Source organism: Rosa chinensis, chromosome 2, assembly GCF_002994745.2.
Source record: "Rosa chinensis cultivar Old Blush chromosome 2, RchiOBHm-V2, whole genome shotgun sequence".
NCBI classification, from domain to species: domain Eukaryota; kingdom Viridiplantae; phylum Streptophyta; class Magnoliopsida; order Rosales; family Rosaceae; genus Rosa; species Rosa chinensis.
Genome location: NC_037089.1, coordinates 10953495 through 10980740, shown reverse-complemented (window position 1 = coordinate 10980740; position 27246 = coordinate 10953495). Strand labels below are relative to the sequence as shown.

Genomic DNA, 27246 nt, shown 5'->3' with positions numbered 1-27246 from the left:
TATGGAATTGATGGCTGTAGGTGTGAGATGTGTGCTTATCGTTGTTTAGGTTGAGGTGACTTAAGAAATGTGTTTTGCTTTGTGGTTTTGAGTTTACTTATACGAGCTTTCATAAGCTTACCGGGTTTGTTGTGTGGCAACCCAGTGCACTATTCAATGGTGTAGGGGTTATTCCTACAGGTCAGGGTAATCGTGGCTGAAGCTGAGGTAGCGTGCTGGCAACATTACGGTAAGAAGCCAATTTTGTGACTTTACCGTTGTTATGACTTCCGCTTGTAGTAAGCTCTGAGGAGCATTTACTTATTATTTTGTTACGGTAATTTAATTTGTAAACTTTTGTAATATATGACTCTACGGAGCGGGTCAATATTGACATAGTGGGTTCAGGACATCAATACGTATTTAGTTTAAAGGAAAAAAGTTTCCAGGTTTTTGTATTGATGGCTGAACGATCACGCGTATAATTATGAGATTATATATTGATTTTATTTATTTAAAAATCAGGGGCGTGACACTGCATGTCTAGTGTTCATGAAATTTAGGCATATTGTTTATATATATGTAAAAGTTGGATCAATAATGTGTATGCAGAGGTACTGTCAAAACAGTATCAATTAAAGTGGTGTTCTCAATGAAAAGAGAACTGTGAAGATAGAACTAAACAACATCTATATGAAAAGAGAAAAGAATCAAATAATGTGAGGTTGTAAATAAAAAGAGAACTCAAGCTAAATTTAATCGAGCATGAGTGTGTATAATGGAATTGAGTCCGATTTAAACCTCTGATAAGTTATTTACATAAGCAATAACCTGGAAACTTTCCAAATTTGAGTGTCTATTATTACGGAAGAATTGAAATAAAGGATAAAAAAATGACTAAGTGAGAGCAGTAATTTCCAAATTTGTAATGAAAAATTTTGTTAAAAATTACCATGTTTTCAATAATTTATACCACATTCATATGTATGTTGTTGGAAACAATACAATAGATAGTTAGTTACTAACATACTAAGCACGTCTTTAAATTCTCATGTTAGAAGGACCCCTATTACTTGATAACGGTGAGTAGCACGGTAGTGTTCACATGTTCAGTAACTGACCAAATTAAATTATGTTTAACCATCCTTTGATATAAATCTAAAGGTGAAAAACAAAACAACAAAAAATTAGAATAACGGATTCAAATTTGCTCACCACTTTTATTTTGTGGTGATATCACCACCCTATTAAAACTTGCCACGTCATATAGAATTAATTGAATATTTAAAATATAATTTTTTAATAAAACATCACGATAAACTATAATTATGTTTTATAACATGTGACAGTTTTGTATTGAGTGGTGGTATCACCACCAAAGTATTGGTGGTGAGCAAATTTGAATCCTAGAATAACTCTTTCTACCATTGAAATTACATGCAAGAGTTTATAAATATAATTATCTTAATTACTGACCAAGTGAACATTAGTAGTAGTGACAGATTTGCTCACCTAAGGGACAGTTTTAAGGGACTGTGAGGGACAAGTGAATTTTAACCACATGTATTAAATATAAAAGCAGAAATTATAATAACTTAAAACTGTACATTTATTTTCAGCCGTTAGATTCACTTGTCCCTCATAGCCCTTTAAAAACTATCTCTTAAGTGAGCAGACCTTGTAGTAGTGAGTAGCAAACCACAAAATGTACAATAGATACATTATGGATTTGGGCCACAAGTCCCGAGGCACGTATATATTTTGATTGGGTCGAATCGTCAGTCAGCTAGTTCGGCCTCGATTGGGCTCAATAGATTTTAAGGGTAACTTTTCCTGGTAAATTCCGGTAATAACATTTCCCGGTGAGAACTCCAGGGTAAATTTTCGTTTAAGGTCACTTCTGTTTTCCTAAAACCCTAGAAAGAACGTAGGTTAAGCCCTCCAGCCTCATCTGAAACCACAGCCATGGGGTCGAAGAACAACAAGAAGTAGAAGAATGAGGATAACAACATCATCAACGATTTCCGATTCGCCTCCGTCCACTGCTGGTTTGGACTTCCAAACTAGAGCTCTGCAGCAAAGTAAAATTGATATTTCTTGGGATGAGGATGAAGCGGGGGGAAGGACCTTGAAACGAAAATCCACTGCTGATCAGGTCAGTAGAAACTATCTGCAGTTGTCTTGCTTACAGTTTCTTTACGTTCTTGCGGATTTCACAACAGTTTCACTTATCTGAGTGGACACTATGTTAAAGTAATCTGAAAAGTTTACGGCTCGCAAATATGATTGAAGGAGCAACTAAATAACTATATATCAGCTAATATATAATTATTGTTAGACATTATGGTTACATCTTTACTACTTGATGAATTGGAAATGAAGGAGTTTTGGGTTTCTGATGAGAGTGAAAGTGATGAGGCCGAGGATGAGGCTGAAGATGATGCACATAGAGGATAAGCCTGATAAAAAGAGTAAGAAAAGAGATATGCACCCTGCTTTAATCCAGTCTAGAGATGGGGATGGCTCAGATGAGGATAGTAACGAGGATGACCAGGATATGGAGGCCGGTCACCTTCAATACTGGTTTAGAGGATTTAAGCAAGCGCATTCTCGAAAAGAAGGATAGGGAATCAGAAACAGTTTGAGATGCCTATCTCAGAAAAAGACGTGAGAAACAGAAGGCTAAGAGAAATTGGTCTAATGATTCATCAGAAGATGAGAGTAGTGATTCTGATCAAGAAGCAAAAGAAGAGCCAGATGATTTCTTCATTGAAGAACCTTCAGTTAAAAAGAGTAAAAAAGAGTCTCGGGGTAAAAGTAACAAAGAAGAAAAGCAGCGCAAAGATATGGAAAAGAAAGCAGAAGCAAGTAGAAATGAGCTCGAGTTATTGCTTGCTGATGACAAGGGAGCAGATAAAGTTGTAAAGGGATACAATTTGAAACGTAAAAAGGCGAAGGGAGAGAAGGGTAAGGAAGTTCCGGAGGAGAACAAATTACCAACTGCTGATTTGGAAGATCCACGCTTTGCTATCATGTTCACCTCACCCCTCCTTGCTCTGGATCCAACAGATCCACAATTCAATAGGTAGATCCCTTCGGTTTTACTTGATATTATGACAAGCAATTATTTTTCTGTATATACCAGGATCTTGGTGAAGATTTTGAGAGATATTCAAATCAATGGTCTTCTTTGGTTCCAAACTTCGAATTATGGCTTCAATAGTTGCTCTAATACTTTTCATTCATTGTGTGTGAATATTGATTACAAAGACTTGTGGTTTTGGTTTTGCAGGAGTGCAACATATGCCCGGCAGGCAGCACTAAGACAGCAGAAGGGTGACCCAGAAGAAGTGCCAGAAAGGGAAGTAAAAGTACAATCCAAGGGTTTCATAGATAAATCTTCATTAATCAAATCAATTAAGATGAAAGCCAAGCCCTCGAAAACAAAGAGGAAATTTTGCAATTCCCAGGTAAAAAGGACACAAAAGTTGAGCAGGATCCCCAAACCTTAGTACAACCAGTTAAGAAGAAGGCCAAATTGGACGAAAATGAAACTGATATTGAAACCAAGGGCATATCTCTTCATTGGCCGAAGCATCATGCGAAGAAATAGAATTCCGAGTGGGCGGATTTAGTAATCAAGCACATCTGCTCAGGTCAATTCATGATAATCTATCTCACCTTTTGTCTTTTGCAATATAAAATTTTATTCTTCTGGCAGAAGGCAGTTTTGGTTATTTTTCCCTTGTTATGAGATACAGTAAGATCACATGTAGAGGGCTTTGTTCTTAAGTATTTGTGTAGCTTCTGTTATTTTTGAGATACAGTAAGAAATCATGAAATTTTTTTTCAACCATGCTTTTCTGTAAGCCCTATAGCCCTTTTCTTATTTATTTCATTACATTTGCCTCAAATATAGTTTGTCCAGAAGTGGTGATATCCGGCCCAAGCAAATTTGAGATGGCCCAACAACCAAATCCAAAGCCCAACCCTTATTTCTATAGGCTATGTGTGTTGAAAATGATACCTATTCTAACAGAAGAAACCAAGTCATATACTTTCATTTCTGTAATAGAAGAAAAAACAAAAACAACTGCTGTTTGGTCTATAGCCAATAGCATATGTATAACCCGGCGTTGACGTCAGTTTTGTATACCAAAACTTTGAAGTCAATTTCCAGTTTTCTGTGTATTTTACCCGGAACAAATGCCTATGATTATGAATACATACGATACAGGGTCGATAAAACCTTGGCACCCATAAAGAATAATTAAACAGTGGCAAAAATTGCAGAAAGAACCATGAGGAGTGCACAAGTAAAAGAGTTCAATTTCGGTGAATCACTTGGTGATGAGGCTGATGGTATCTTAGAAGTGGTGTTAACTGTCGCTTCTGGATAGACTGTGGGGGATGCGGCTGGAGATTTGGATGGACTGATAGGAAGAGTTGAGGTTTCCTCATCATGGTAACCTGACAGAAGGAAAGCATCCCAATAATGAGTAATGACACCAGATAAAATATTTTAAGGAGATGTTTATGTAGAGGATGGAAGTAAGACTTACAATCAGACTCTGTCCAACCCATAACCATCTTCTCGCGATCAAAAATTATACGGTAACCAGTCATGAAGTTTTCTGCATGAAGATCAGTAAATCCACATTGTACACTACAATTGTTGAAAACATGAACAAATACATTTGACTGTCTGTGATGATTATAAGGCGGTACAAATCAACCCTGGTACAAGTCTGAATCCTGGATATAAGGGTGTTGGATTGTCATCAAGCAGTTTCTTAATCAAAGTTATTGTTTCTCAGAATTACATATGTTCATCAGTACCATTTGGAATACAGAAAAGGATCATTCTTGAACTTGTCCCCTTCTACTAAAAGTTAATTAGGTTTCCTATAATCCAATTCAAATAATTATCACATGATGTTCATAAAACCAGAAACATCATGTAGTTAATCAATCAAAAAAGAACTCGCAGAGTCCGCAGCAAACTATAATATCTCGGTAGTATAATTAAAGGAGCATTAATGGTATAGAAAGTAAGCATTCCAGAATGACAGCAGAGCATGAAAAATGAATTGTGAGATCAGCAGTGTGTAGAAAGAGATACTCACGTCCAATTATATTCACATCTTCACTTTTGACAACACCCAGACAATAGAACAATATATTTCCTTCCTGGGGATCAGAATAGTAAAGTTTAGCATGATATGATGCATAAGCAGGATTTGGAAATGCTAAAAGTAGAGGAAAATTACCCCATCAGAAAGAACTACATGTGGATGAATAACATTATATTGCTTTCCGCCTTTCATTGTCAAATTCAACGTTTGATTTGGTCTGCACATAAAGTTAAGTTAGTGCCTGGAGTTTTTGAAAGATAAAAATTGCAAACAAAGATTGTCTTCCTAAAGAATTACCTGACTGTATAACAATATTCAAAAGGGAGATCCGAATTATCGGTAGCCCGCTTATCTTTGATGGCGCTGTTGAACTGAAAAAAGAGAAAACATTACTTAGATGATAAAAATACTGATATGATAGACCAGAAACTCAAGATTATATTTATGAAACGCAGAATTATACTACTTACACTTTTGGAAATCTGGGTGTAAGCTGGATCATTTAGGTACGTGAATGAGGTACCAGAATCCCAAATTGCATAGAAATCAAGATCAGCAACACTTTTTCCAATGGCTATTTGAGTAACAGTAATGTTGTAAGTTGGACTGGTACAAGTTCAAGAGCAAAAGGTTAGTAAAACTTTGATGATATTAAAGTAAAAAGAAAAAGGTTTAATTCCAAAGTATGTACACTTGTCATCTGCATATGCACATTTAAGTTAACCACTTACTATTTATCTCTGACATAGAATGGTGTTTCTGGTTGGTCTACACTTCCATTATCACCAAATCTGATCCTACCAGTTCCGTTAATTCCAAAACACATGGAAAAAGAATTTGAAGCAAGCCCCTGTTTTGCTAACATGCTAGGAATGGATACATCATCCATACCAAGCCCTAATAGACCATTGGGAGCTGCCCCACTTAAAAATATACCAGTCTGAATCTTACCACACCTGCAACAGAGTAGAGCATCAACATCAAAAGTGCCCTAAACCAGTTAAAACTGAAATGTCTAGGAATATATATACTCAGTAGCAACACTGCATGCTCAATTACAAAAAGTTAGGGAAGAAATGAGAGAATTACTTACCCAAAAGCTATTGGTGCCTCTACACCTTTTAGTTTAGCATCATCAGTAATCAAGTGCAAAACGTCCTCTACTACGATTCCGGAGGATGAAGTGTTAGCAGAAAGATAGGTAATATTGTAACGACAATCACTACTTGGTGAAGAGCACTGCTGCTGTTTTTCACAATATGTGCTGTTGCAAGGAACCCTTTTGCTTGTTGTTGATTTATTCGGGCTGTAAATGTCAAAATCCAACTGTAGATAATTGTCAAAGACATAAATACCATCAAAACTTGTTTATTACTGATCCCCTCAAAGATCAAATGCACTGATTCACCAACAATGTTAATCCATCTTGATGGTGTATTTTTCTCCAGCACTCAGAAAATTTTGATGAACAACACATGTGATTCATTCAACACGGATAAACAAATACGCTACAATCTTTTGCTTTTAATTTCAAACTTACTCTACTACAAAATGTCAGAAAACAGGTTATGACATATTTCTTTTCCAAGTCAGATCATACCATTTGTGTATGAACAAAAGCAAACACAACCCAGAAAACACAGTTTGAGTTAAGCAATATTACCTCTCCATGTGATGTATCAACCCCCTTCACACAACTGATACAATCACACGGCAACCACAATAAATCACTGCCTGTATCCAAAGCCACAAGATACGAAGTCCTTGGAGTCCCAACAGAAACATTCGCATAATGCAAGCTGAAATTTCAGACCAAAACCGAAACAAAAGATTTAATCTTTATAAATTTCGAACACAACAAAGTGCACAGAAAGTCATCAAAAAAGTTGGTGAAAGGCTCATACTGTCCAAAAGCGGGAATCCGGTAAGTCTCGTTGCCGTAAACGAAAGTAAGCGGCGTCTTCGTTTCGCCGAGGTGGCGGCCCCGGATCAACCGGTCACGGTGGGTTATGGCAGCGTAATATTCAGGACTCCCCTTTTGTGGGAGCTCATCGTAACCGAGAATTCCGGTGACGGGATCCGAGAACCGGTGGTGGAAATTAAACCCGAACGTCCCGAACCCGTTACAGCTCCGACAAGCCAAACCCAACAAGAAAATCACTAACAAAGGCAAGAGAGTAGAGTTGCTACTAGAAGCTCTGCCAGTCCAGGTGGCCATGGCTTCAGAGAAAGTGTCTGGAATGGATTGGAAGCATGACTTTGAAACGTAGCTCTTGTTGTATATACATGTGTGAAGGGATTGACTCCAGGGATTTCAGGATAGGTCGGCATTACGCGTCTTGAATCCAAAGACAAGTCGCCGTTCAGACAGACGAACTCGCGGGTGAAGTGGAAATGCATTTTACTGGTCGGTAGTTTTTCTTTTTTTTTTTTGGGTCAAAATACTGGTCAGTAGTTTCAAATATTGGAGAAGCTTTGTTCTGACACAAAAAAAAAAGGAAAAAATATTGGAAATGTTGAAGTTTAGGGTTTTTGTTCATTTACCCCATTTTTAAAGATTTTTTTCTCACTTACCCCATTAAGTTTTTTTAATTCTCTCTTACAAAAAACATTCTAAGGAGGTCTTCCCTAATACTCCCATTAAGATTTTTTTGTTGTTTTTTTTTTAATACCATTTTACCCTCACCTTTGTTACTTAGTGAGAGAGAAAGAAAATGGAAGAGAGATAAATCATAGGGGACTTCGCTCGAGCCCCGTCACCTGCTGCAGGAATCCGGTCAAGTACCGCCGCACATCGGACTTTTCTAAAAACCTCACCAGAAAGGTTTATTTCCCCCAATAGAGGGGCAATAGATCTCTATTTCTCCCCAATAGTCTATTGCCCCTAATATATGTCTATCTATCAGTCATGTATTGCCTCCCAATAGGACTTTCAATCGCCAGAATGAAAACTACTATCCCTAAATTTAGACAAATAAAACTTTGATTATAGAGAAAAAAAAAACAACAACAACAATGAGATTACATTAATTCAAAACGTCTATTAAGGGCAATAGTCATCTATTGCCCCCCAATATAACTTTTGTTTTTTTCCATTTTTCTTTCACTTTGGGCTTCTGCCCTATTTTATCCAAAAAAACAAAAAACAAAAGGAAGAAAAATTGGTTTGGCGCTGTAGATAATAGACCAGTAATGGGTGTTATCACATATATGACAATGAAAAATCCAACAGCAATGTTAACCGAGGCAAAGCATGGGCTAGCCAAAGGAGTAACAAGATATGATGCAATAGTAGACCAATCAATCCCAAAAGAACCAATTCCAAGGCCATTCATGTCGGAACCCAGCTGAAGTTGAAGATCGGCGGAACCTGACCGGAAAACTGATTGTTTGACAAGTTGATGAGCTGAAGCTGAGTCAGGTTGGCGATGCTCCTCAGAATCTCGCCGAAGCAAGCGTTCAAAGAGAGATCGAGGTACAACAGACTCGGAGGGAGCTCGCCGGAGAGGCGGTTACCAGCGACATTGAGAATCTGTAGACCTTGTGGTGGAGCATGGCCGGAATGTCATTCCAGAGGTCGGGCATCACCGACGGAGCTTGGGAGTTATTCTTCTCAGGGCAAATGTGCTTGGAATCGGAGACGAGGTCAACGGCGACGGCGAACCACAACTCTCGGATCTCACAATTTAGGCGGACCATCAAACTCGCCGAGTTTTTGTTTCTACCATCGATGAATTTTCCGACGCCGTGTTTCTGAAGCGGAGAGAGAGAGAGAGAGAGAGAGAGAGAGAGGGCAGATCGTGGAGGGAGATGGGCAAATGTAATTAATTAATTACTTTAAGGGCAAAATTATCATTTTGCTTTAAATACGGTAAATGGGAATAAAAATTTGTTGTTGGGGTAAGTGGGATAATTTTGGCCAATTTTGATGCTTTTGGTCAAGGACCCTTAAGTTTACCCGCTGGGTTATTGTGTCAGGGTTACTAGATCACTGAGTCATAACATTGTGGCTGAAAAATATAGCCCATCTAATAACAAGTTTATATCTTTAGTTGATTTCATTATTGTTCTACGCCTAGCTAGTACTTGTATCTTAATACTATTATATATTAGATAAATAAAATAAAACAGATATTTATCTCAAAATTCTTAAGTCAAGATACAGAAAAGCAGCCATTCTTTTGAGCAACAAAGAAGATGAATGATACAAAATTAATTCGTAGTACCAAATTAACATGACTAACCGCATACAATTGAGATGGCCCAACAACCAAACGTAGAACTCACTTGACCCACTGCGTCAAATATAGTTTGTCTAGAAGTGGTGAGGTCTGACCTATGTAAATTAGAGATGGGCCCAAAAACAAAACCTAAAGCTTGGCCCTAATTTCATAGGCACATTTATCTTAGGGATAGCTTTAGGGAGAAACTTAAGGAGTTTATGGGGAATTACACTAATGACACTCTTAGGTGATGTTTGTTTCCTAGGATTGTCATACCCCGCCTTAATTTCTATAATTGTCTCAGACTCCTCAAGCTGGGCTTTTTACTATGTCCTGACTCATGTTTGGTGCTGGAAGGACTAATGACTACTAACACAAAGACCCAGACTCCATCAACACCACAGACGTGCAACACCATTAACATCATCAACAATTTCTCTCAGACTTCTTATATCAAAGCCATACCCAATTTCTCTTCCAGTCAAGCCAAGGTGCCCGCGTTCTTCATCAAGGGATCTGGGTTTCCAATCAAGCTAAGGTGCCCGCAGTTATTCCTAGACAAATTCTACTTCCAGAATCGAAACCATTCACTCAAATCTAAAATTATGCAATTCCAATCAATACCCATCTAAGCAAACAACAAAACATCCAATAACCAATTCCCAAAATGCAATCTTTCATTGATTCATTACATTTGCAATCATCTGATTCCCAATCATTCAGTTTGGTTTCTTATCAGCTTTCAATTTGCAAAAACTTTCAAGGAAGTTCGTCGGACATGGTTTGAGGAGGTGAAATAGAAGCTTTCAAGGGAGTTCATCGAGCATGGTTTGAGGAGGTGAAAATGATGAGAGAGTTCGTCGATCACTGAAGCAAAGAGTAGAGAGAATGAGGGCTTCGGGCTTCCATAATCCTATGGTGTTTGGGGTGTCTATGGAAGAAGATGTTAGAGAGAATTTGGGGCTCTACAGTCTCATTTACAACAGTCTTGTTTGTTGCCAAACATGGGATTAGTGTAACACAAGCTGATAAGGATGTCCAATCCCATCAAATCCCACGTAACAAACACCCCCTTATGGGACAAAATCTATTCTCTTTGAATTTTTTGACTACTTGTTGGGATTGATTTTCTATTTTATTTGGGTGGTTGTACATTGGTTGTAGGTTCTCATGTGTTGAGGCTAGCCCATCATCATCTCAATAATTTCCTTCAAGCTCAAACGTTGTTCAGCAAAAGCCTGAATAGAATACTTTTGAATTAGTCTTTTTCCAGCTATGACTTAGGGAGGTAGTTTTCTTTTTGTTTAAGTATTGTATTCTGAAACCATTTGGGATCTATGGATGAAATGAATATGTTTTGAGTTATCTGCAATTTTTCTTTTCTTTCTGCATTTTACTTTTCTCTCTGCTTTGAGTCCCATCATCTGGTATCCAAAGCCATGACCCTGTGCGACCTGCAAGACACCATTCCTTCTATTCCTTTCTCCTCTGCCCTCGTCTACCCACCACCACCATCTTCATTAGATCAACCTTCTTCTTCCAAGTATGCACCAACTACCCAAAAGCTCAATTTCCAAAACACTATTGAATTCCTTCATATCCAAAACAAAGAACTTAATACGTCCATAAAAAACTTTCAAAACCATGTATCAACACAATTTGTAGCCCTCCAAAGCATAGTTCTAGCTTCACCAGTCGAATGTCAACAACAAACAGCTAGTGCTGCTTTTGGTTCTCCTCATATCACTTTTGGCTCTCTGAATTCATCACCCCCCATCACCACCACTCATGGTCAAGCCTGGGTCTGTCTACTCCTCTCCCACCACCAATAAACACTTTACCACCACCATCTCAAGCAACTCCACCACAAATTCACTCCTCCTTTCCACAGCTACCAAACTATTCTGCCCACCCATTCTTTTACTCTCCACACCCATGAATAACACCTTTTGGCCATAGTCACACCACTTTGCCAGCAAACTCCGCCATTTACTTTACCATAACTTCAGTCCACACATCTGTTCTCTCTAAGCTGCATAATTTCACATCCTAACCTTTTCCGTAATATAGATTTCCCACACCCAACTACCAACACATTGATTATTGTACCTTTAAACCTCCAAAGATTGACTTACCTCGTTTCAATGGCGATGATGTCGTCGACTAGTTAGCTATGGCAGAGCAATACTTATGGGCTAACTTCCTTTAAACCTCCATTGCATGAACGCATAGCCACAATTTCTTTACACTTCGCGCCGATGCCACAATGTGGATGAACATGGTCGAGCAGCGTTACCCATTCACAATTTAGGATCAGTTCATGGTCGTCTTCCTTGAACACTTTGGTTTCGGTAGTAGCTTCAATTTTAAGGCTCAATTAGCCCATCTGCAACAGGTCACATCAATGGACGATTTCATAACAAAGTTCAAAAAAATGTTATGTCGAGCTCCAGAGTGGTCAAATGAACAACTCTTACCGAGTTTCTTGGATGGCTTAAAGCCTAAGATCTATTATGACGTAATGGCCATAGAGCCGCGCTCATTTTCACATGCCCACCACCTTATACTGCGGTATGAGGCAAAGGTCCAAGATATTTTGGCTACTACAAATAGGCGCAGGTGTTAACAGAAGACTCGCCAGAATTTTATGATACTGCAGCGGCCTTAGTTGAACCGCAAATTGAGCCGGAAGACATTATCCGCCCTCCACGCAATCACCAACTAAAATATTGGGGAAGTGATGCGCATGGAAGGATCCATCCTTGAAACTCCAATACGAGTTATCATTGATTGCAGCTTAGCATCCAATATCCTGAATCCTATAGTTGTCAACTAGGTCTCTCAATTTATTAGGATTCTGGGCTTCAGTTTATATCTGCTTCAGGCCATGATCTCCAACAACTGGAAAAGTGCACGACGTGAAAGTCAAAATTTAGTCGTACCAGTTTACCGGAGATTTCTTATTGCTTCTGGTAGTTGGTTGTGACCTGGTGCTAAGGGCGAAACGGTTGGACGATTTGGGTTTCATCAGCTGACACTTAGTCCAAAAAGTCATTATCTTTATCGATAATGGCAATCTGCATACATTGAGAGGGAATACTCAGACACCAGACTTGAGTAATCAAGACTTATTGGCTCTCCTCCCAGCTGATCATTTGGACTCGGTTACACAATTGATAGAGCATCCCACAGTAAGGCCTAATCAACCATTATCTCCCTGTGTCTACTGTCTAGACACTTTTGGACCGCTTTCAAGACTTGTTTCAACCTCCAATGGGCCTCCCACCTTCTAGAAACACGTATAACTTAATTACACTCATCCCTAATGCATGCCCAGTCAACGTAAGACATTATCGGTACGCCCATTCACAAAAAGCCTAAGTTATTGATATGCTTACTAATGGGTTAAATAGACCAAGTTCCAACGCATACTCTTCCCCGGTTCTATTAATCAAAAAGAAAGAAAGCTCTTGGAGATTTTGCGTTGACTATCGCAACCTCAATATCGTTACCATTAAGGATCGGTTCCTTATTCCCGTCACGGACGAGTTCTAGATGAGTTATATGGGGCAAAAAAAAAATTCAAAACTCGACCTCCAATCGAGCTATCACCAAGTCTAAATGAAAGAGGAAGACATTCACAAAATGGCTTTTAGAACACATGAGGGTTATTATGAATTCGTAGTGGTGTCATTTGGCCTCACAAACGCACCTTCAACATTCCAAGCATTGATGAATCAAATGTTCAAGTCTATGCTCCATAAGTTTGAACATGCATTTTTTTATGACATTTTAATTTATAGTAAGGACTTACAATCACGTCACATATCTTGAGGTGGTTTTTGAGTTGCTTAAGGCTAACAACTTAAAAGTGAAGCTGTCAAAGTGTTCTTTTGCCCAGCCCAGTGTATACTATTTGGGCCTTGTAGTCTCGGAAATAGGGGTATCAGTGGATCCTTCAAAAGTCCAAGCAGTGCAAGAATGGCCGAAAAACAATGGTCATTCAATGTCCAAGCAGTACAAGCCAGGGAAAGTCAATACAGTTCCAGATGTTTTATTCAAACGCCATGAAACAATGGTCATTCAATTTTCGATAGCATTCAACTAATTGATCGAGCATATCTAGCAGATCTTGAGTCTCAAGCCATCTGCACTGCAATATCAAATGGCACTCCAACTAAGAAAGGTTTTGCATTGGTCAACAGTAGATTGATGTACAAAGATAGGATCTTTGCACCTGCTACCACAAATTGGAGAGCCAAGATTCTTCATGAATTCCAATATTCCATTCTTCATTCCAGGCAGGTCACTCAAAATCCTTTGCACTTTAATAAGGCTATTCCACAATTATGCTTGGCCAGGAATGCACCGTGATGTCAAGACCTTTGTGGTAGCATATGATCAGTGTCAAAGACACAACTATGAGTCTATCCATTCTCTAGGCTTATTGCATCCCTTGCCAATTCCAGAATATGTATATGTATTGCAATGGATTTTGTTGATGGTTTACCCGTTTCTGCTGGATGCAATGCTATTATGGTGTGGTTGTGGACCTATTGTCCAAATATGCTCACTTTATAGTCATCACTCATCCTTACACTGCTTCTCATAATGCTGATATTTTTATGAAAGAGATCTTTCGCCTCCATGGTATGCCTCGTTCTATTGTCAGTGACAAAGATCCCATATTCATAAGTCACTCTGGAGAGCCTTCTTCAAATTATAGGGTACCTAGTTATGCAAAAGCTCAGCATATCATCCTGAGTCTGGTGGCCAATCAGAGGTAGTGAACCGTTCATTGGAACATTACTTGCGCTGCTTTGTCTTTGACAAGCCCTCTTCTTGGAGCTCCTTACTACATTGGGTTGAATGGTGCCATAATACGACTTATCACTCGACCATTAAGATGTCGCCATTCCAGGCTTTATATGGTCGTCCTCTACCTTCGCTGCCAACATACTTGTTGGGGTCAACTAAAGTTCATGCAGTAGATACTCCTTACAAAACAGAGACAACTATTGAGAGACCTCAAGGATCACATGGCTATTGCACAGAACAGGATGAAACAACACTTTGATCATAAGAGAACAGAGAGGGAGTTCAACGAGGGTGGCTGGGCGTTTTTAAAACTCCATCCATATCGGCAAAAGTCATTTATCAAAAGACTGCACACAAACTCTCCCCTCACTATTACGACCCCTTCCAAGTAGCTGCCAGAGTTGGAAAAGTGGCCTACAGATTAAGACTTCCAGCTAGCTCAAAGATTCACCCAACTTTCCATGTTTCCTTACTTAAGAAATGCATTGGTGACTCAACTCCAGTTTCAACTTAGGATTAATTTCAGTTTACCCCTTTTGAGGTTTGGGGGTGTCATCATTTCACCCCCCCAAACTCTCAATTTCACTTTTTTACCCCCTGAACTTTCCAATTTTTGTCTTCTGTGTCCAATTCCTTTGATTCCGTCCAAATTGGACGTTAAGTTTGACTATTTGACCCACTTTGAGGCTAAAATGGTCATTTTAAGGCAAAAAAAAAAAAAAAAACTCAAAACAAAACTAAAAGAACCTTTTTCTTTCACTTTCAGTTTCTCTTTCATCTCTCTCTCTCTCTCTCTCTCTCTCTCTCATATCTGCAACTCCAAATCCATCTCTCTCTCAGAGATCTGCATCTCCAAATCTATCTCTCTCTCTCTCGACACCTTCCTCACGTGCCTCGCCGCCGCCAATCCTCCGACCCCTCCCCTTCCTTCTAGTCCACCTCCGCCTTCCTCTCCTGCTTCCCCATCTCCAAGTCCTCCGTCAACTCCCAAGTGGGCTCACCGATCCCGTTCACCTCAAACCCTTCCTCAACCAAATCTCTGCCTTCATCTCCGACCTCGAGAAGCTAGTCGCCAAGAACTCCTACTCCCCTCGTACAAAGTTCGATCGTCGCTGAAAACGGACGACCCACAGAAGCTGAAGAAGATAGCGGCGACGGCTTACTACCCAAGATGGGCCGACTACTGGGCCAACATCCTCATCCCTCCTCACATGGCCTCTAGCCCCGACGCCGACGTCGATGAGCTGGACGAGTTGGAGTGCCAAGTCACCGAAATGGCGGTGAAGATTCAAGAGTACCGAGCCACTGTACCGGAGCAGCTCAAGAACACGCTACCTTCCATTATCGAAGCTCAGAGACCCGTTTAGGCTGATGGGTCAGAGCTTGGGACGTCTGGGGATCCGAATTTGGGTAAAGGTCTTTGCTTTTTGGGTTGTTGAGTTATGAGCACTGTGGGTTCTTACGTCTTTGTTGTTTCGTACATTTCTGTGAGTGAGTTTGGATTTGGAATTGGAAATTTGGGTTTTGTTCTTGATATGTGTATTTGGGGGTTTAGAAATTTCATAATTGGAATTGGGTGTCTTTGTTTGTGTGTATTGTGCTTTGAAAGTGAAGGACATTATTTCTGGTTAGTTATTAAGTGAGCAAAATTGTGCGCGGATGAGGTTCTTGGCCGCGGAGGAGGAAGGAGGGGGGGGGGGGGAGAGAGAGAGAGAGAGAGAGAGGGATTGGTGAAGAGAGAGAAACCCCCGAACGTGAAAGAGAGAGGGTTTTTTGGGTTTAGGGTTTTTTTTTTTTTGGCTTGAAATGACTATTTTAGCCTCAAATGATCAATAGTCAGACTTAACATCCAATTTGGACGGATTCAGAGAAATTGGACACAGAAGACAAAAATTGAAAAGTTCAGGGGGTAAAAAAGTGAAATTGATAGTTTGGGGGGTGAAATAATGACACCCCCAAACCTCAGAGGAGGTAAACTGAAATTAATCCCCAACTTACTACCTCAGTTTGACAGTCATGGTGAAATTCAGTGGCAGCCTCTCAAGGTTCTTGATATGTGAGTCACCAGGAAGAAGCCTAAGTAGAATACTAGCCCATCATCACCTCAACAATTTCCTTCACGCCCAAACATTGTTTAGCAGATGCCCAAGTAGAATACATTTGAATTAGTCTTTTGCCAGCTGCGACTTCGGGAGATATTTTCTTTTTGTTTAAGTACTGTATTCTGAAACCATTTGGGATTTGTGGATGGAATGAATATGTTTTGAGTTTTCTGCAATTTTTCTTTTCTTTCTGCATTTTACTTTTCTCTCTGCTTTGAGTCCCATGACTCTGTATGTTGAAAATGATACCCAAGTTAGAAGAAGCAATCAAGTCATCTACTTTTATTTCTGTAATAGTAAAAAAAATAAAATAGTCATTGTTCATAGCGAATAGCATATGTACAACCCCGCCTTGACATCAGTTTTGTATACCAAAAATTGGAAGTCAATTTCCAGTTTTCTGTGTAATTTACCTGGAACAAATGCCTATGATTATGAATACATATGATACAGGGTTGAGATAACCTCTGGCACCCAGAAAGAATGATTAAACAATGGCAAAAATTGCAGAAAGAACCATGATGAGTGCACAAGTAAAAGAGCTCAATTTGGGTGAATCACTTGGTGATGAGTCTGATGGTATCTCAGAAGTAGGGTTAACTGTGGCTTCTGGATTGACCGTGGGGGATGCGGCTGGAGATTTGGATGAGGGAGATTTGGATGGACTGATGGGAAGAGTTGCGGTTTCCTCATCGTTGTAACCTGAAAGAAGGAAAACATCTCAATAATGACACAGAAAATATTTTGCGGAGATGTTTATGTAAAGGATGGAAGTAAGACTTACAATCTGACTCTGTCCAACCCATTACCATCTTCTCGCGATCAAAGATTATACGGTAACCGGTCATGAAGTTTTCTGCATAAAGATCAGTAAATTTTCATTGTAAGCTACAATTGATGAAAACATGAACACATAAATTTGACTGTCTGTGGTGATTATAAGGCAGTACAAATCAACCCTGGTCCATGTCTGTGAAACCTGGTCATTAGGGTGTTGGATTGTCATCAAGCAGTTTCTTAAAAGGTTTGTTGTTTTTCAGAATTACATCTGTTGAATATGATTTGGGATACAGAAAAAAGGATCCTTCTTGAACTAGTTCCCTGCTACTAGAAGTTGATAAGGTTTTCTAGGAGACTAGAATCAATTATTACATGATCTTCATAGTTACCATAAACACTATGCAGTTAATCAATCAACAAAGAACTCACAGAGGCCGCAACAAACTACAATATCTCAGTAGTATAATTAAAGGAGCATTATTGGTATAAAAAATAAAACATCCAGAATGACAGCAGAGCATGGAAAAAGAATTGTGAGATCAGCATAGTGTGTAGAAAGAGATACTCACGTCCAATGATATTTACATCTTCACTTTTGACAACACCCAGACAATATAACAGTATATTTCCTTCCTGAGGATCAGAATAGCAAAGTTTAGCATGATATGATGCATAAGCAGGATTTGAAAATGCTAAAAGTAGAGGACAATTACCCCATCAGAAAGAACTACAAGTGGATCAATAACATTATAATGCTTTCCGCCTTTCAATGTCAAATTCACCGTTTGATTTGGACTGCACATAAAGTCAAGTAAGGTGCCTGGAGGTTTTGAAAGATAAAAATTGCAAACAAAGATTGTCTTCCGATAGAATTACCTGACTGTATAACAATATTCAAAAGGGAGATCAGAATTATTGGTATCCCGATAATCTTTGATGGCACTGTTGAACTGAAAAAAGACAAAACATTACTTTGATAAAAATACTGATAAGATAGACCAGAAACTCAAGATTATATTTATGAAACACAGAATTATACTACTTACACTCTTGGAAATCTGGGTGTAAGCTGGATCATTTAGGTACGTAAATGAGGTACCAGAATCCCAAATTGCATAGAAATCAAGATCAGCAACACTTTTATTAATGGCTATTTGAGTAACAGTAATGTTGTAAGTTGGACTGGTACAAGTTCAAGAGCAAAAGGTTAGTAAAACTTTGATGATATTAAATTAAAAAAAAAAAAGGTTTAATTCCAAAGTATGTACACTTGTCATCTGCATATGCACATTTAAGTTAACCACTTACTATTTATCTCTGACATAGAATGGTGTTTCTGGTTGGTCTACACTTCCATTATCACCAAATCTGATTCTCCCACTTCCATCAATTCCAAAACACATGGAAAAAGAATCTGAAGCAAGCCCATGTTTTGCTAACATGCTAGGAATGGATACACCATCCATACCAAGCCCTAATAGACCATTGGGAGCTGCCCCACTTAAAAATATACCAGTCTGATACCTACCACACCTGCAATAGAGTAGAGCATCAACATTAAAAGTTCCCTAAACCAGTTAAAACTGAAATGTCTAGGAATATATATACTCAGTAGCAACACTGCATGCTCGATTACAAAAAGTACGTTAGGGAAGAAATGAGAGAATTACTTACCCAAAGGCTATCGGCGCCTCGACACCTTTTAGTTTAGCATCATCAGTAGTCAAGTGCAAAATGTCCTCTACTACGATTCCAGAAGATGAAGTGTTAGCAGAAAGATAGTTGATACTGTAACGACAATCACTACTTGGTGTAGAGCACCGCTGTTGTTGTTCGCAATATGTGCTGTTGCAAGGAACCTTTTTGCTTGTTGTTGATTTATTAGGGCTGTAGATGTCAAAATCCACCACCTATAAAGACATAAATACCATCAGAACTTGTTTCCTACTGATACCCTCAAAGATCAAATGCACCGAGCCACAAACAATGTTAATCCATCCTGATGGTGTATTTTTTCCAGGTACTCAGAAAACTTTGATGAACAAGACAACCACAAAACCTGAAGCTTTCTGAGAGAACAATGTAATTTTGCTACCCTTTTAAAGTTTGAGTACATTTATGATGACATTCCTTTATGATCTAGAAGCTCACAATCTGAAGCATGCCAGTAGTTGATTCATTCAACACGGATAAACTACTACGCTACTAGGATAAATCTAAAGCTTTTCAAACTTACTCTACTACAAAATTTCACAAAACAAGTTATGACATATTTCATTTCCTAGTCAGATCATACCATTTGCGTATGAACAAAAGCAAACATAAACCCAGAAAAGGTAATAAATTCAGAAAACTCAGTTTGAGTAAAGCAATATTACCTCTCCATCTGATGTATTAAACCCCTTCACACAACTGATACAATCACACGGCAACCACAATAAATCACTGCCTGTATCCAAAGCCACAATATACGAAGTCCTTGGAGTCCCAACAGAAACATTCGCATAATGCAAGCTGAAATTTCAGACCAAAACCGAAACAAAAGATTGAATCTTTATAAATTTCGAACACAACAAAGTGCACAGAAAGTCATCAAAAAAGTTGGTGAAAGGCTCGTACTGTCCAAAAGCGCCAATCCGGTAAGTATCGTTGCCGTAAACGAAAGTAAGCGGCGTCGTCGTTTGGCCGAGGTGGCGGCCCCGGATCAACCGGTCCCGGTGAGTCATGGTAGCGTAATATTCAGGGCTACCCTTTTGCGGGAGCTCATCGTAGCCGAGAATTCCGGTGACGGGATCCGACAACCGGTGGTAGAAATCAAACTCGAACTTCCCGAACCCGTTACAGCTCCGACAAGCCAAACCCAATACGAAAACCAGTAACAGAGGAGGCAAGAGAGTAGAGTTGCTACTAGAAGCTCTGCAAGTCCAGTCGGCCATGGCTTCAGAGAAAGTGTCTGGTTTGGATTGGAAGCACGACTTTGAAACGTGGGTGTTGTTTTATACACATGTGTGTGAAGGGATTGACTCCAGGGATTACAGGATTGGACGGTATTGAATCCAATGTCGCCGTTGAGACTAGAGAGACAGACATGGTTGTTAAAGTTTGGTCACTGTTTAGACGAACTCGCGGGTGATGTGGGTCCCGTGGTTTACATGTATATTCTACATTTCTACTTGTACAGAAGTTTTTTTTTTTTTTTTTTTTTAGCAAAAGTTTCTTTATTGGGAGAAGTTTTCGGGTGTAAGTCCATGTTGCCATATGACCTAGTTCGACGAATCAATCAGACGTTAACATTTGGTTTTCTCCTTTTCTATGACCATTTTCGGTCCTCCTTGAATGTTGATGTCTTGAAGCAGAGAGCAAAAGCCTTGAATGGTCTTTTTCACAATTTAGGTTTCTGTTAAAGCCACGTGTCAAATTATTATTGGGGCGTCGAATTATTTGACAATACAAAGATGATTTGACGGGAGGCACCTAATATTTTCTCCTTTATTAATGGAACCAGTTGGGAAAAAAAAAGGAAAAGAAAGTGCTTCTTCCTGAAAAGTGTCGGCTAATTTCGGATCATCGTATTACAATAATATTCACGTATTAACTGATCCGTAAATATTGTTTTTAATAAGGGTGATTTTTAATTGGAATGAGGTAACAAGCCACCTCAATTATACTAGTGAGTTAGTAACACCTCCTCAATCAATATTGGAAGAGGTCCACGAGGGTATCCTAACAAAATCAAACTAATCTTCCACTTTACGGGCATGAATTCGAAGACACCTCAGACCTTGTGGCCACAAACTAGTGAAACTTGAGACTCGAACAATAAACATAGAGATTTCATTGTAGGCCGCTCGAACAACCTTAACACATCTAGTGGTTTAGTCAAGGTGATTTGTAGTCCTAACTACAATGATGAGAAATACCGCTTGACTAATAACAAGGTCTTATCTTTAGTTGATTTGATTCGTGTTCTCCACTTGGCTATTAGATAAACAAAATACAACGAAGATTTGTCCCAAAATTTTGAGTTAAAATACAGAAAAAACAGTCATTTTTCACCAACAAAAAAGATAAATAGTACAAAATTAAATTCGTAATATAAAGTTAACATGACCAACCACACATATAGACAGGTGAGTCAAAATTGGTTAGAATAAGAGGCTCATAAAGGTGATTTTCCATACTCAGCTCCGTAATTGAAGTTAGCTCAACCTCATAGTAGGTATAATAATACAATAAGAATTAAATTAGAGGATGTGAAAGAAATTAAGAAGGCGTGAGTGTTGGAGGTGTTTGTTTGGTAAAGACGTTGACTAAGAAGCCTATCATTGAACGTTGAAGCGTGGAATGAGTTCAAACCAAACCACATGCCGCAATCAAAGCCACTTGTCCAGAATGAAGCGGTGGTTAGTGAAAATCATAATTAAGCCTCCCTTAACTCCTACTTCAATTCTTTGTCTAAAAAGAAAAATCATACATATTTCAATAAAAAATGGTGCGGCTGTCTATCGCCACCCTATTGTTTTTTAATTTTACGCTACAGAGAGTTTTATTAGAAGCAAATACAATGTTTCTTCTTTTCTTCCTCTTTTATTAGATTCTACCTCGCACACAAAAAATACCACCCTCTAGAACTTGAAAACATTTCTAACTCTTTTTTTCCAAATTATAAAAAATGCAATTTTCAATTTTAGAACCTATAACATGTAATTATGTTACGTTGTAATTAATTGCGTTACATATTGAGTTATTTTTCTATTATGTCACCGCTATGTCAGAGGAAATAGAGTCGCCAGTAGAGCGCTCTTTGCTAGTTGGTCCATAATTAAATATAGTTATTTGGTAGGGACTCGTGATAATATTTCAAGACATTCTTTAGATACTTATTGTAATCAGGGGTTTAAGCTTAATGTCTCTCCTTGTATTCAACAGTTTCATCAATTAAGGCTTAATTAAGGGCAGCCGCACCAGCCCTTTATTAAAAAAAAAAAATTACAATTTTCAATTTTAGAACCTATAATATAGCCAATATACTAATAAACATGGCTCCAGGAACTATATATTTGTCATTCTTTTGCTGCATCTTCAACCCTCAATTTAGATTTGCTTAAGAGTTTGGTTGGGTGACCAAGGAATTTTTCGTTGTAATTTTTTTTTTAAATAAAATAAATAAATTATACATCTATCATTGACATTTTCAATCTCCAAAAAAAAAAACAATTTACATTGACTTTGAAAAATTCATTGATAAGTTTCTTTATACCATGATCATCCATCACCCTTTAATTATCACAAACTATCTAGTCTCTACGTACAAATTATATATATATATATATATATATATATATTTCTTAAAATAACAATAACACATTGGATAATATTTTCCATCATGTATTACTATAAATAATGTTTTAGAAGATAACAATAGTAAGTTATCAAAAACATATAACAATAGATATGACAAAATATATTTTGCATCGCTGTCATGGACAAGGTGTTAGGTAACAAAATGTGTTTCTCAATTTTCTTCAAGTAGGCAATTGAGTATCATACTTGACATTTGACACCATTCAAAGTCAATAATAGAGAAGCAGGAAAAGCATCCTAGACTTGGTGCCCCAGAAAGGCCAATAACAACAACATCAACAACAACAAAGCAAAAAACTTTAAATTTCATGCTTTTCTTTTCTTATTTTTTGCCAAAGAAAAGCAATTCTGCGTTTTAGACCATTCACCGTCTTCTTTTAAAAAGGAAATTTCAGCTTCACCTCTCTTTATTGACGCCTCAACCAATAAAAGATTAAGAGATAAGAAAATGAAAAAGTTTAATGGCTTTTTCTTTTTCCCCTAAAGAAATATCAGATGGAGACCTCTGACTCATTCTGGTGACGGATTAGAATTCCATTTACTCTTCTGTGCCCAAGTCATACTCAAACACATATATAATTATCAAAGTGCGTGATCAATTCATTTAGTTGTCCTCTTCTTATAAAGACCAAGTAGAAGCTTCGGTGACTTTGGCCTGGCAATGCCTACTTATTTTAAACGCACAAGCATGCACTAAGAAGAAGAAGTTCCCGGAACAGCTCAAGTACTTGGTCTGGTACTAACAGTGCATTGATGGTGGAGTTAAAAAAATAAGAGCACTAGAGTGATCAAGTCCTAGTGCATAATGAACTAAACAGAATACATAAGACTAGTAGATCAATTGCGGGTAGGTCATTTCACCCGTCAGTGTGAAAGGGACGTCTGATACACCTATTGTATGCATCATGCAAGAATTTCTGCTTCAGGTCGACCCTGTAAACTACATTTGCTGTTACACATACTAGCGCCCAACACCATTAACGTTCAACACTTCGGTGTGAGGATGAGATATAAATGCCTAATGCATACTCAACACTGATTTCAGACAATACAATAAAGATAAGAGTATCATTTGGAGATTCAGAGGTGACCAAAAACATGTAGTATGCCTGTATGTATTACAAGATCTAGAGCTGAGGGGAGGAAACTCAAATCCCCCTTCTGTGTAAACTTTTTACAACTATAATGCCTATGCTAGATGGTAAGAGGATTTACATTAGAGCTGGGGGGAGGTATTACAAGATCTATCTGGCCATGGTGTAAACTGGGAGTGATTAGAGAGGATTTACATTCTAGAATTCTACATTCTTATGTACCCTACAGAACTCTGCAACAGACTAGAAAAGGATTGTCATATCACAGTTACGGTAAGAGGAAGAGGAGGATGGTGAATAGAAAGCAAGTCTGAAGAGAAGTATGACTATAGTAAGGCAGAGAAGCAGCTGAAGTCTGGCTGGTCTTTTTCGCTGATTCTGAAATAGAATGGTTGCGTAGTCCATGAGCAAAAGCAGGAGGCACATTGTAGGAGCGTGGTTTAATAGGCAAGTAAGTATGATGGTCCTCAGTGTCATAGCCTGCATGATAGTAAAGAAACTTGGTCAGGGAAAAAGATCATACGTAAGGCCATAGAGCATAGGTGTGTGTGCATCTAGATGAGTAACACATACAGTCAAACTTCTTCCAGCCCAAAACCTTTTTCTCTCTGTCAAATACAACATGGTAGCCTGTCATGAAGTTTTCTGTAGAGGGATCAATAGCTGAAGCATAAGCCAGCATTTAACAGTAAACAAATGCAATGCAACTAGATATCTATTAAAGCAGGCTACTGTTTCAACTTTGAAAACAAAGAAAGTCACAGTAGCTGTTTTCTAATTCATTGTTAAAGCCTACGTCATCAATCATTATGGATTACCAGCAGCAAAAGAAGCTAATAAACTGAGTTATTGTTGGCTTTAATTGAAGTAAATCAAATCCTAAGTTCCTAGGCATGTATTCCATTTGGTTATTTTAAGTTTATAAATTAGAGCATGCGAAAACTGCTATGAAGAAGACTTACGTCCAATTATATTTAGTTCCAAACTCTTGACAACAGCCAGGCAATAGACCAGCTCGCTCTGCAAATCATTAGCAATGAAGATACTTAGTTACCAGTTACCACTATTCCTGACTAAAAAAAAACAAATAAAGTATAACAAAACATTACCTGAGTGGAGATAACAATGATTGGATTATATACTTCAAACTGGCTTCCACCTTTCATGGTTAAACTGACACCAGATATCCAACTAGCATTTGCATCTGGACTGCAAATGGAAAGAAGAGGAATAATTAAAAATAATATACAAGTAATCAGATTGGGAGTTAGAATAAAAAGAAAGCACAGACAAAAGACCTAAATGAGACCTCATATCATAACAATATTCAAATGGAATCCTTGAGTCAGGTGGACGACGCTTATCTCGAGCTTGTGAATTGAACTGCAATAGTCATAAAGCATTAGTTATGAGTTATATATGGGTATTGATATATGTATGTAACCTCTGTGAGTGTGTGTAGAGAGGGGCAGCTTACACTCTCTGAAATCCTTGTATAAGTTGGGTCATCCAAATATGTGAAAGAAGTCCCAGAATCAAAAAGAGCAGTGAAATCAATGTCCATAATATCTGTCCCCACTCTAATTTGAGTTACACTGATGTTGTAGGTTGGACTACATGCATCACAAATAATGGGAGATAAAAACAATGTCAAGACATCCTTTTAAATAACAATCGTATCTGATCTCACGAATAACTAGCATCAAGTAACTGAGATTCCCACTTACTGTGAAGGGTTATAATTAAATGGGGTCTCTTCCTGGTCAGGACTCCCCTTGTCACCAAAATTGATTCTCCCAACTCCATCATGTCCAAAACACATGGAAAAGGAATCTGCGGTAAAGCCTTCCCGGGATAAAATGCTAGGAACAGATATCTTCTCCATACCAAGACCAAACAAACCATTAGGAGCAGCAATATCCAGGAATGAACCACTTTGCACCTGGCCACAACTTCAAAATTCACAATGCCCTTTCAGCTGAATACATGATTTTAATCCAAAACGAATAAAAAGATTCCAAAAGCTTATAATACCACAGAACTTACCCAAAGGTAATGTATGCCTCAACATATTCATGATGACTATCTTCTGTTGTTAAGTGCAGAACATCCTCTACCAATATCCCAGACGTAGAAGTTTGATCAGAGACATAAGAGACCCTATAAGGGCAAGTGTTGAATGCTCCCAGACATTTATTACGCTGCATACACAACCTGTTGTTGCAACGGACTTTCTTGCTAGTTGACGACCCTTTCGGGTCATATTTGCTGACCTCAAAATTCTGCCACAGTAAAATGCACCCAATTATTCAAGTACTACATGCAAAAGCCAGAAACAATATACCCTGAACGCATTAAAACACCAATGCCACTATTCTTGTCCTCAAATCTAACAGTATAACAAGATATTGAGTGTCAACCCTTAAGATACAGAAACAAATGCATAGCTTGCTGTTCCTAAGTTCATGATCATTTTCAAATAAAGGTCACATTTTCTTGTCAACCCTTAACAAGAATCCGCACAATCAAACAGAAAAGACCCCGAAATACTAATGACATTCTCATCGACACCACTTCAAACCCAACAATTCCACTATCTAAATAGCAATAGATACAAGTTTTTTTCACACTAACAGAATTGAAGAAAGAAAAAAAAGAACCCAACTTCAACTTACAGGAGCATAAGCTGTTCCTTCACAAGGCACCCAAAACAGGTCACTGCCGGTATCCAGCGCCACCATAAACTTCATTCCCGGCGTCCCCAATTGCACCGTCGTGTAATGCAAACTACCAAAACAAAAAATATCAAATAGAAAATCCCTAATTTTCAAGAATCCCAAAATTGAAAAATCGAAACTTTGAAAAAATGAAACTAAAAATGGAAACTTTAGGAGAGAAGGAAACGTACTATCCCAAAGAGGTGATCTGAAAAGTGGAGTTGCCGTCGGAGAAAGCGAGGGTGTCGGTGGACTCGACGAGCTTGCGGCCGCGGAGGAGGCGGTCGCGGTTGGCGAGTTCGGCGTAGTACTCGAAGCTGCCCTTCTCGGGGAGGTTGGTGGCGGCAACCGGAGAGAGCTTTCCGGCTGCCTCCGACCACTGCTTGACGGGGTCGGAGAAGCGGTGGTGCATCTCGAAGCTGAAGACGCGGCCGTCGCAGCTGGGAAGAAGAAGAAGAAGAAGGGTCAAGAAGATTGATGGGAAAACGAGGGAGATGGAGGCGAGCTTACGAAGAGTAAGCATTGGTGAGTTGGGTTTCTCTTCCTTGTTGAAAAGATTGAATCTTTTTTGTGTAGAGAAACAGAAAAAGATTGAATCTTTTTTGGGTTCAAATCTGAGAAGTGGGAGAGATTTGCATTTTTTGGTGGGGAGATCATTACTTGACAGTTGGTCAGTGAGTGTGGGAGTTGGTATGGGTCCTACAGGATTCAGTGACAGTTAAAAGAAGTCGAGACTCGGAAGCGTGTGTGAAACGGCGGTGCTTTTGGCGCGCTTTGTTGTTTTAATGTTTTATCATCGGGGTAGGCCTCATCAAAAGTCCGCGGATCAAGTGGGCCGATAGAGGCTTGCAGGGCTAAAAGTCCGGTCCGGTCCGTTAAAAAGCCCACAAAAACCCGCCTTAGTGGGTAGAGGGCCGGCCCGTCAAAAAGCCAGCAAAAATCCGCCCCGACCCACCAAAAGCCCGCTAGACCCGGCCCGTAAAAGCCCGTAAATTATTATATATGTATGTGTTATATATATACGGGGCTGATCG

The 27246-nt window shown here is 38.8% G+C and overlaps 2 protein-coding genes across 10 annotated transcripts; one reads left to right on the top strand and one right to left on the bottom strand.

Moving 5' to 3' along the window:
* The first annotated feature begins 1920 nt into the window (after positions 1 to 1920).
* LOC121051444 (pre-rRNA-processing protein ESF1-like) lies at positions 1921 to 3645 on the top strand. 2 transcript variants are annotated; one of them, XM_040513813.1, is made up of 3 exons: positions 1921 to 2134; positions 2362 to 3064; positions 3272 to 3645. In XM_040513813.1, the coding sequence occupies exons 2-3, from the start codon at positions 2826 to 2828 to the stop codon at positions 3489 to 3491; spliced, it is 459 nt and encodes a 152-aa protein (XP_040369747.1). In that variant the 5' UTR covers positions 1921 to 2134; positions 2362 to 2825; the 3' UTR covers positions 3492 to 3645. The 2 variants fall into 2 exon arrangements, with proteins under 2 accessions (XP_040369747.1, XP_040369746.1); XM_040513812.1 differs by having other exon boundaries at positions 1921 to 3064.
* Positions 3646 to 4032: 387 nt separating this feature from the next.
* Positions 4033 to 26852, bottom strand: LOC112185532 (aspartyl protease family protein 1). Of its 8 annotated transcripts, none has more exons than XM_024323790.2 (10): positions 26404 to 26841; positions 26171 to 26282; positions 25542 to 25777; positions 25223 to 25447; positions 24973 to 25108; positions 24805 to 24878; positions 24605 to 24704; positions 24458 to 24515; positions 4542 to 4613; positions 4033 to 4449 (listed from the first exon to the last, which is right to left on the bottom strand). In XM_024323790.2, exons 1-10 carry the CDS (start codon positions 26733 to 26735, stop codon positions 4250 to 4252), a joined length of 1545 nt encoding a protein of 514 aa, XP_024179558.1. In that variant the 5' UTR covers positions 26736 to 26841; the 3' UTR covers positions 4033 to 4249. The 8 variants fall into 8 exon arrangements, with proteins under 8 accessions (XP_024179558.1, XP_024179562.1, XP_024179563.1 ...); XM_024323794.2 differs by lacking the exons at positions 24458 to 24515; positions 24605 to 24704; positions 24805 to 24878; ... (3 more) ...; positions 26171 to 26282; positions 26404 to 26841 and adding exons at positions 5106 to 5169; positions 5250 to 5331; positions 5412 to 5485; ... (3 more) ...; positions 6778 to 6913; positions 19657 to 20130 and having other exon boundaries at positions 4066 to 4449; XM_024323795.2 differs by lacking the exons at positions 24458 to 24515; positions 24605 to 24704; positions 24805 to 24878; ... (3 more) ...; positions 26171 to 26282; positions 26404 to 26841 and adding exons at positions 5106 to 5169; positions 5250 to 5331; positions 5412 to 5485; ... (3 more) ...; positions 6778 to 6913; positions 7019 to 7486 and having other exon boundaries at positions 4066 to 4449.
* Between the last annotated feature and the right edge of the window lie 394 nt (positions 26853 to 27246).